Source organism: Ictidomys tridecemlineatus, chromosome 2 (assembly GCF_052094955.1).
Source record: "Ictidomys tridecemlineatus isolate mIctTri1 chromosome 2, mIctTri1.hap1, whole genome shotgun sequence".
NCBI lineage: Eukaryota > Metazoa > Chordata > Mammalia > Rodentia > Sciuridae > Ictidomys > Ictidomys tridecemlineatus.
Window position 1 is genome coordinate 197,787,821 of NC_135478.1, and position 10,479 is coordinate 197,798,299.

Sequence of the window (10,479 nt, forward strand, 5' to 3'; positions counted from 1 at the left end):
CTGGGCCAAGTTTTACCTGGCTCTTGGTGTTTGAATAATCTGGATGGGTTTTACTTTAGAAGCAGTTTTCTACATTTTTTTTTTTGCACAGTATTGTCAGATCATAAAATACAGAGGCCTAAGATCAGTGAACTTTAAAATTCTAAATTGATCTTGGAATTAGGATGTTATTAAAGATGACTTAAGCTTCACTCCTGTTATTTCCTTGCCAGAGCTGGATCATTGCTCTGAATTCCTGTCTGCTGATTACTTTTCTTTTAATTCTAAAAGGGGCATTTTTAATTGGAATATTTATATATGTTTAGGAAGAATAAAGATTTTATAAATAGGATCACAGCCAAACTTTCCTTACAGGAAGATGAAATCTGAGTTAGGATGACTGGATTTCAGTTTGCAAAGACATATAATAATATAATCCCATTTACTTCCTACTTAGATGAACTTGAAGTGTTTTCAGCTGTGATATATTAAAATCATCTCATAGAGAATAGATTTGAGTGGATACTTAAAGCCTTTTCCTAGCTAGCAATGTTTAACTTAAGTGAATAAACATATTTTAATGCTCTTAATTATGAAAACAAAATGTGTAGAAATCTATGATCTGCATCATCATTTGGAACAAAGTGAAAAATTCTATTAGATAGAATTAAGTGGAAAATAGTTTTTCCCTCTGGGGATTTTTAATTTATTCAGAATATTTATATAATTGCCTAAGAGTGAATCCTTTGAGATTACTTTGTTGGAGATACTATTTAACTCCAAACACATTTTTCTTGCAGGCAAGGGGGTATTGTAATTAACTTTGGTGTGGGAAAAGTCCTTTCCATTTATCTTTTCCATTGCCTCTGTATGATTTTTCCTCCTCTCCCTCCATGAGTTTGCTTATTGTTGATTCATATGGGTTTCTAAGCATTTTGGCTTAGGCCTGGTTTGTTAAGCCTCATAAGAGCATTCAAAGGAAGATCTTTGAGTCTAGGTGAGGAAGTAAAGAGTTCTGATAACCTAGAAAATAAACCACCTGTCTATGTCACTTCCAAACCAGAGTGCTAGGCCCTGTGCTGGGAGACAAAGGCCATTCACCTATATTGCTCAAACCAATGACCAACAATTTGTAAGAGTTTTGAAAGCCTTCACTACTTTTACAATCTTCACTCCTAAATTTTTATATCACCCCGATTCATGGGTGATATAAAAAGAAAGACACGTTTGTCTTTTCTGTAACTATCATATTGAATATTTCAGGACTGTCACCTTAGGTTATTAAATGGCCTTAGTGCCCTAAGTCAAAGATAAATGTGACTCCATTGTAAATATAATGATTACTTAGACCTACCTCCATAGAATGTATGACTTAACCAGTTTTGTTTGTGTTTGAGATTTCTGGGTTGAAAATCATGCTAGATGGATCATGATCAATAAAAACATAATAAGAGTAAACTGCTCTGACAGCTTCTTTCACTGGACAAATAAAGAAAAGCAATAGATAAACCATTACAAATAAAAAGTAAAGTACACCTATGCCCAAGAACAGAAATTTAAAAAGACAGGTATGCCACTGATAGAAATTCTAAACCTGAAAAGCATAGTTTACATCAAGTGTGCATATAAATAATATTAGCATCATATTATGCAGTTGTTTATTTACATGAATTATTTGAATGGTGTGTACATGTCTTAAATAAATGAAAGTTTACACATTTAAAAGATATTAAGTTCATAAATTAAATATTTTTCAAGTACATTGTGTTGTCTGAACTACAAGTCCAAAGGAAGGAATACTATACCTTTGGAACCACATCTACAAACAAATAGATTTCCAGAAGGGCCAGAAAAAAAAATGGAGTTATTGCTGCTGTTATCCCCCAGTTGCCATGTGTAGCACTCATCTGTAACCCCCCAAATTCAGGGGGCTGAGGTATAAGGATCAAAATTTGTAGGACAGCCTCAGAGATTTAGCAAGACCCTGTTCCACAATAAAAAGTAAAAGGGGCTAGGGACATAGCTCACTACCCCAGTACTGAAAAGAAAGAAAGAAATCTCCCCACCCGCCCCCACCCCTCCTCCTTCCATATTGTATTCTCCTTGTAAACTCAGACACACACACACACACACACACACACACACACACACACACACACACTATCCCCAGATAAGGGGGTGTGGGGGCAGAGACAAAGACAGAAGTGAATGACCCCTGGGAGTGAAGCATACCCAGCTCCTCATACAGACAAGACCTATTTCTTCATAACAGTCTAGGAAAAGAGGGTCACATTCAATGTCTTCCAGTCACCCCAGTTGAGAAAACTGACCAAAGCACATAAGAATTGAAATAGGGTGCAAGAGAGGATCACTCAAAAATGGAATGCATGAATATGTAAGAAGTAAAAAAAAAATGGAAAGAAAGGGTGAAGGGCTGGGAAGAAAGATCTACTGAAAGATGAGAGAAAGAACCCCACCTGGTCCTGGCTCAAACCTGGAGGACCATCCAGAGTTGTCCAGCCAGCTCAGAGCTCTTACAAAGTTTGCCATTTGTACTCTGTTTCTGAAGGACACTGGGTGGCGCTCGTGGTAAAGAGTTGCACTTCTCTTAGGTCTTCTCTTAGGGTGTCCCCTATTCACACACACACACACCCTTTGCAAATTTCGGCTACTAAAAGATAAATTACTTACATTTTCCCTACATGTCTCAGTGGGGAGCGCACTGCTGGAAGAATCTGATGCTGTGAAGTTGTTCCTCCATGGCCGAGTCCATTGATGGGATCTGAGAGTAGCAGTACCGCCCGCTGGCCTTCTGGACAAAGCTCCGGGCCTTGGTGTTAAAAATTACCCCACAATGCCAGTAAGAACTGCAGCCTTGAGAGCCCCAATAACCAGTGTGTGTGTGGCCCAAGTGTGGGTCTGAAGCCACTGCCAGCCCTGCAGCAGGGCCAGCAGTGCACACAGCCACAGTGACTATATTGTAAAAACAAAGTGATGATGCATATATGTTGAACAAACTCCTGCTGCTTTTAACTTGGCGCCTGCTCTCCCTCCCGTTTCGTTTAAGGAAGGGGTGTGTGTGTGTGTGTGTGTGTGTGTGTGTGTGTGTGTATGTGTCTGTATGTGTGTGCGTGCACAAGCGCGTGTATGTGCAGGCGTGTGCACGCCTGGGGAGCCTGAAAAAGAAGGTGTCAAAAAAGTTGAGAATCTGGACCTTCAGAGACACACCCAGATTTGGTCTCATCCAGAAACAAACTTGGCACAAGTGACTCAAATCTCCAAGAGGGTTAACATAACGCTTTAGGAATCCAAAGAAAGAAGTTAAGTTCTTCCCTCCTGCCTCACTTTTGTATACAATGTGGGCGAAAATGTCTTTTGACCACAGAGGAGGGGAGGTAAGAGGTGAAATTAAACAAGACCTAGAAATTGTTCAACCAGATCCTAAACTTTAAAATTTTGCACCCATTCTATCAGTTTCCAATGGGTTCTGCCTTCTCAGTAAGGTGCAAGGGGCCCTGCAAGGAACACACTAATTAGTATAACCTTATTAACCATATTTCCCTCCATGTTGCTAAGCTTAAACCTCTATTAAGGGAGATGTTGGGGTGGGAGGACCAATGGAAGGACAGCCCAGCTCCTTGGGCCACTTTACTTTGCTGGAAGGTGCTTTGACCTGTCTCTGGCATTTATTTGGGGGAAGCAATTTGTGCAATTAGGCAGGTTGTGTATGAGGTGACTTGATGGGAACAGAGAGCCCACGTTCGCAGCTCAGTAGGGTCGACACTGTTTCCTTGCTGCCTTGATGCTCCTCACAACCAGAAGCCAGACGGTGAACACCAGCGCAGAAATGAATAGCACAGGTTCAAGGTTGGCTCCAAGTGGGGCTGTTTGGCTGGATGACTGTCTCAGAAGAGAAACCCAGGGCTACAACGCAGCAAGAAAGCTATCCTGGCTAGGAGGAGGGGGAGCAGATTGGTGCTGTGGAATTCCTGCTTCCTTGTGTGCACCCCCCGCACTAAAGTCGCCCCCCTACACACACACCCTAGGAAGTAGGACAATAGCTGTGCTTTTGTAGCGCCCAGACATTGGTAGCAAGGAGCTGATGCATGTGCTGATGCTCAGAGTTGGAGCATCTTGCTCCAAGTTCTAGACACACTCTTCTTGTTCTGGGTTGGGTAGCTCCAAGGCCTAAATAAAGCTAACTAACATAGGCAAAACTGGTGCAGATGCTTACATCTTCAGTTGGGAGAGGAGTAAAGGCCTAAAGTTCCCATCCTAAATACCCAGTAGAGCTCCCAGGTTCCCGGCCTTGGGCACCAAAGAGGAAGATGCAGAAAAGTCCCAAAGCAGAATCCAGCTCCTGAAGTTTCCTATTTGAAGGGAGAGGACATGGAGAGTCGGGGAGACTTATGTTAAACTCCTAACCCCCCACTGGATCACTACTAAAGCAAAAGTAGCACATAATAAAAAATAAACTTTGGCTTGTGTGTACCAAGTATATGATTCTTGATCTCTTTCTCCTTTTGTATTTGAACTAAGATGTCTTCTCCCTCTGGGAAAATAAAAGGAGAGGGTACAAGGAATCTGGACCTGAAGAATGGAGAGGTGGGGCCTAGAGTGCAGGGTCCAAGAAGCCAGGAAGGGGACATCTGAATTCCAAAAAGGGCTTTGATCTCTACTATCCCATCTTCTCCAAGTGAGTTCTCATTTGGTCCGCAGGCATAACAGGTTACACGTGGACTCACTCACTTTTGCAAGAGTCTCTGGCTACTGAACAGAGTTAAAATTCTCTAGCTCAATGAATTCCAAAGAGATAAGAATATTGATCAAAAGTTGGGTTTCCCGCTCTTCTTGGAAGCCAGCAACGAGGATTTGGGCGTCATTAACTTATTTATGAGTAAAACAATGATTTTTTTTAAGTCCATGTAAAGACTTAGGTTACAGGAACTCTTCTGCCTTTAACAGTTTTATGGGCAGCAGGGATTCTCTCTGTGCAGCTGTATCTAAAAGATACTCAATTCGTGCAAAGGAAGTGCTTGCTACATATTTTGTCTCCTTCCCAAATTTTCAATACAAGTAAGTTACAACTTGCTTCCCAACACTACACTTTAAAAAAGAAAGAAAGAGAAGAAAAAACTGCTCCACATTCTTTCTCTCCTTGGTCTAAATTTATTTTCCTTGATTTTCCATTTCAGTAATGTGTTCAATTCTATACTCTTGAGCCCTTGGTGGAGCTCACAGGGGCAGGAAGGTGGAGAGCAAGGAGAGACCATCACCGACCTCATCCTCGAAACGTGCACTTTTGAGGCTGCAGATTGGAACACAGTGTATCCAGACATCACAGAGCTGGGTGTTGGGCCTCTGCCTTGTCTCTGGTATTCACTAAAAACAGATTGACGGGGACCCCCCTCCCCCAACCAGCAACAAAACACATACGCGTGCACACACTCGCGCGTGCGCGCACTTCCCCTTCATTCCCCCGCCACCCTTCTCTTTTTAAGCAATGCTTTGTTGTGCTAAAACTAGTTGGACGAGTTAGGGTGTTGCTGCTGCTCCCGAGGCCCTGGCCAATGGAACCTGATCCACCCCGCTGTGCGTAAGCGCGCAATTAAGGATTTAACCAAGGCAGTGCTGCGCCTCAGCCAGCAGTCAGCTTGCCGGAGACAGAGCCTCCACGACTCCCAGCCTCCTCCTCGTCGCCGCCGCCACCGCCTCCTCCTACTCTCCTCCTCCTCCTCTTCCTCCTCCTCCCTCGCGCCCACAGCCATGTCTGCTTAGACCAGAGCAGCCCACAACCAACTCGGGCAGCAGTCGCCGCCACAGCAGCAAGGACAGCCGCCGCCGCCTGTGAGCGATGACAGGAGTGTTTGACAGAAGGGTCCCGAGCATCCGATCCGGTGACTTCCAAGCTCCATTCCAGACGTCTGCAGCCATGCACCATCCGTCTCAGGAATCGCCAACTTTGCCCGAGTCGTCGGCCACAGATTCCGACTACTACAGTCCCACGGGGGGAGCCCCGCATGGCTACTGCTCTCCTACCTCAGCTTCCTATGGCAAAGCGCTCAACCCTTACCAGTATCAGTACCACGGCGTGAACGGCTCCGCCGGGAACTACCCAGCCAAAGCTTACGCCGACTACAGCTACGCCAGCCCCTACCACCAGTACGGCGGTGCCTACAACCGCGTCCCGAGCACCAGCAGCCAGCCAGGTATGGGGGCGGGGGCGGGAGGCAGATACCCGGGACCAGGACTCCGGAGATGAGGAGTAGAGTGGTAGTTTGGGGGCCACGAGTCCACAGCAATGGAAGGCACAACCGGCAGAAGGGAGTGGGGACCCGGACTCTGCAAACAAGAGAGGTTCTCGGGCCAGCACTTTAAGCGCTGAAGTTTCCCCCTGAGTGGAAGAGCCCTGCGGAGGTTTAGACTAGCGCCTCTTCCCTCCGGCACCTTCCGGGGTCCCTCAGTCGCAGTATTCCTAACTCGCCTGGCCAGAAAGCCAGCTAGGCTGGAAAAAGAGTAGGGGTGGAGAGAAGACACCAGCAGCCCTAGTGGCGTTTGCGTAATAAAAAGGGAAGGTTAGTTGTTGGAATTCTTGGTAAGTGTGCTGGGTTGGTGCGAGTAGGAATGGAAGGCTGCCTCAAACTGTCGGGATTAGTCTGGGAACCGCCAGGAGCCAGCGTGGTGCGGGTGCCCGAGAGCGCGATATTGGGGTGGGGGGTTGGGGAGCTGTGGCTCGCCCGAGAGGAGCGAGGCAAAAGCTTTGCGGCTTATCCAAGGCATTTCCAAAAACAAAAAGCCTTTTAAAGGTGGAGGAGGGTTGCTGAGAGGTCACGTTGTTGGAGGGATTGCTGGCACACTCTCTCTCCCTCCCTCTCGCTCTCTCACTCTCTCTGAGCCTAAATTTGCCATCTCCTCATTTTTTGTCCACCTTGAAACTTAACTCAGAGAGTTCAAGAGGGTTTGTGAGCCCGGCAGTAAGAGAGGGGTATTAGGTCTCGGTGGATAGATTTTACTGGTCGAGGGTGATCTCTTCCCATCAGCACGTTAATAATCCTGCTAATATTAGGATCCCCTACTTTGGCAGAATGGAGACCACAGCCCTCATTCTCCACCCTTCATCTCCCAAGACAGACAGACAGACACACACACACACACAAACACACACACACACACACACACACACACACATACACACCCTGAAGAGGTTCTCCACTGGTTTCAGATAGGTAATACTTTGGGGGAAGGGACTTGAGGCTTCAGGGAATGTTTGTAAAAAACAAAACAAAAAAAGCGTTGGAAAAGTCTTCCCTCTACCCCCACCGGGATCTACATTCATGACAAGAGAAATTCATTCTGACCTGCCTCCCCTTTGCTGCGAAAATGTCGCACCACAGATTTCTTTTCACTGTGACTCTTGCTAAACTTTTAAAAGAGATCGTTCCTTTCACTGTCTCTCTATTTCGGGCACAAGTGGAAGATATTTTTTTTTTTTTGCCAAGAACATATTAAGTCTATTTGTAAAAGAAACCAGACACATCTGTGCCTTCGCAGATCTGTAGTGAGATTATGGGGGCTGCATAATCGGCCCTCTGTCTGCGGAGGCCCCGACCGCTTGCAGCTGAAGTGAAGGAGCATAGTTTGCTTGTGGGTCTTTGAACTTTGGAGACCTCGGTTAGCGTCTTCCCCTGCCCAAGCGTCTGGCCTCTGCGGGCGCCCCAACAGACGCCGGCAGAAGCCGGGTCACGGCCCAAGGCCTCCTGGCTTTAAAACCCAGGAGGGATTGTCAGTTTTTGCCCCCAGAAACTCGGGGAGCACAGGATGGGCATAAAAAGAAACTCAGGAGAAATAGGAATCGCCGAAAGGGCAGAATTCTGGACGCCAATAAGAAGCGCATCGAAAAACCGGAGTGAGCAGAGTGGGAATTAGCCAGAGACTACCCAGGTCTTTCAAGATTCGAGGGAAGGCCGTATTTCTCTGGGTTTTGGAAAGCAAAGGTTTTTGGAAAGCAAAGACCGGGGATGTAGCTCCTTGGTATAGTGCTTGCCTAGCATGGATTCTTAAACAGCTTGGGGGATGGACGGGTGATAAGGGGAAGGAGAGTAAAGATCACTTGATTAAAAAAAAAAAAAAAGCCTCAAGGACTGTGCCTGAGGCCCTTCTGCGAAGGGCTATTGTCTGCCCCCAAGCGCTAACCTAGTCTGTTTTGATTATTCAGAGAAAGAAGTGGCGGAGCCCGAGGTGAGGATGGTGAATGGCAAACCAAAGAAAGTTCGTAAACCCAGGACTATTTATTCCAGCTTTCAGCTGGCCGCGTTACAGAGAAGGTTTCAGAAGACTCAGTACCTCGCCCTGCCAGAACGCGCCGAGCTGGCTGCCTCGCTGGGACTGACGCAAACACAGGTAAATCCCGCTGCGGTCGCCTTGCCTGCAGGCCTGGCTGGGCCGCAGGGTTCGGTCCCGACCGGCTGGAACCGATTCGACGGTACTCGCGGGAAAGTAAGAGAGACACCAGCCCCAGCGCCCTTCCCTCCATGAGTCAGGTTGGCTGTTGCCAATGGGTAACGGTGGGGACGGGATTCGTCGTTTGTCCCAAGATGCCCCCAGGCATCAGGCCTCCAGAAGTGGGGGTTAATTTCCTAGGAAGCAAACAAGGGTGGGTTATTTCTAGGACGGTCTTGCAACCTTGAGAAATTGATTCTCTTCGCGATGTGAAGCCTTCCCGGGGTGAGCAGGGACTGGGGCCTCGCGGTGGTCTCAGGCCTAGCAAAAGCCCAGAGCATCGCCTCGGGCGGGAGAAACTTAAAGAGTCATGCCCCCCCAGCCCCATTCTTGCGGGAGCCTTAGGCTGTAGCAACCTAAGGGTCGCGAGGTGGGGGGCGCTGTTGTACGGGGAAATATTCCTGGATCGTCCCCTTCCCTTCACTCCCACTCCAACCGCCTTGGGCCTATAGAAGCATAAAGAATGTTCAAGTCGTCACCAGAGCTGCAGGAGGATTCTAGCCTCACGGAGCTGAGGAGAGTGAAGGGAGTTGTGCCGAAAGTTGGGAAATCGTTCCTTTTCCTCAACGTAAGCGCGCGTTTAGCCGGGCCCACGCCCCTTCCCCGCCGGGCTCAGGCCATTGTTGGTGAAACCTTCCACGGCGAGGCCATCTGGGCGCCCCGCGCAGGCCTACAAGTGCGCGCACGCCGCTGCGGACCTCGGGCACACGCACTCTCCTCCCCAAGTCCACACAAAAGACAAAAGCCTTGGGGTCGTTCCCTTGCAGTCGCCGGTGCGGGTCCAGCCGGCCAGGGCGCCCCTTGGGGCCCGCGCTCCACGCTTTGCCTCAGGTCCAGCCCTGGGCAGTAGGCTGCGAGCCGCTGGGAGACGCCAAGGCCGTGCTGCTTAGGGGCCCGAAGATGCCTCCAGTCGCTGCCCCGGGGAAGGCGCGGGCGACCTCTGAGTGTCCCGGTAACGTGTGCCTTTGTTCCCCCACCCAGGTGAAAATCTGGTTTCAGAACAAAAGATCCAAGATCAAGAAGATCATGAAAAACGGGGAGATGCCCCCGGAGCACAGTCCCAGCTCCAGCGACCCTATGGCGTGTAACTCGCCGCAGTCTCCGGCGGTGTGGGAGCCCCAGGGCTCGTCCCGATCTCTCAGCCACCACCCTCATGCCCACCCTCCGACCTCCAACCAGTCCCCTGCATCCAGCTACCTGGAGAACTCAGCTTCCTGGTACCCAAGCGCAGCCACCTCAATCAATTCCCACCTGCCGCCGCCCGGCTCTTTACAGCACCCGCTGGCGCTGGCCTCCGGGACGCTCTATTAGATGAGCTATTCTCTTTCTTGCTCTTTTTTGGGACTACTGTATTTTGCTGTTTTAGAAAATCATAAAGAAAGGAATTCATATGGGGAAGTTTGGAAAACGGAAACAAAAAAAGATTCATGTGTAAAGCTTTTTTTTTTTTTGCATGTAAGTTATTGCATTTCAAAGGACCCCCCCTTTTTTTTTACAAACGAACTTTTTTGCGCAACTGTGGACACTATCAATGGTGCCTTGAAATCTATGACCTCAACTTTTCAAAAGACTTTTTCCAATGTTATTTTAACCATGTAAATAAGTGTAGATAGAGGAATTAAACTGTATATTCTGGATAAATAAAATTATTTCGACCACGAAGCAGAATGTTTCTGAAAAGCACACCTTTTGCCCTCTTGATAATGAGCTAGTGTAGCTTTATGCAGGCAATTAAAGAAAGACAAGCTCTGCAGAGATTCAACAAGGCAAAAAAGAAAACAGAAGTCAGGGGTTTCATGGACACAGAAGACAATGTGTATATGTTGGATGTTGTACTTTGTCTATATTACATGTGTGGGCTGTTTCTAGTACTGTCATATAATATATATTTAGGTATTTTTGGCCTAACCACAAAAACCATTTAGATAATGTTAAGTTGAACCCCAAATTATTTAAGGTAGAAAGTAATGCTAGAATCTAAACACATCTCTCCCACCCTGG

General features: G+C 47.4%; 1 protein-coding gene across 2 annotated transcripts; it reads left to right on the plus strand.

Moving 5' to 3' along the window:
- The first annotated feature begins 5,495 nt into the window (after positions 1-5,495).
- On the plus strand, positions 5,496-10,140 carry Dlx5 (distal-less homeobox 5). 2 transcript variants are annotated; one of them, XM_005331793.5, is made up of 3 exons: positions 5,503-6,188; positions 8,195-8,379; positions 9,460-10,140. In XM_005331793.5, the coding sequence occupies exons 1-3, from the start codon at positions 5,834-5,836 to the stop codon at positions 9,787-9,789; spliced, it is 870 nt and encodes a 289-aa protein (XP_005331850.1). In that variant the 5' UTR covers positions 5,503-5,833; the 3' UTR covers positions 9,790-10,140. The 2 variants fall into 2 exon arrangements, with proteins under 2 accessions (XP_040147473.2, XP_005331850.1); XM_040291539.2 differs by lacking the exon at positions 9,460-10,140 and having other exon boundaries at positions 5,496-6,188; positions 8,277-8,378.
- The last annotated feature ends 339 nt before the right edge of the window (positions 10,141-10,479 follow it).

What these genes read in the sequence shown, in the direction of transcription:
- Dlx5 (XM_005331793.5), top strand. Translation starts at nt 5,834, where the DNA reads ATGACAGGAGTGTTTGACAGAAGGGTCCCGAGCATCCGATCCGGTGAC. An exon ending in GAGCACCAGCAGCCAGCCAG is followed by an intron (nt 6,189 to 8,194) that starts GTATGGGGGCGG and finishes TTGATTATTCAG; the next exon opens with AGAAAGAAGTGGCGGAGCCC. An exon ending in TGGGACTGACGCAAACACAG is followed by an intron (nt 8,380 to 9,459) that starts GTAAATCCCGCT and finishes TCCCCCACCCAG; the next exon opens with GTGAAAATCTGGTTTCAGAA.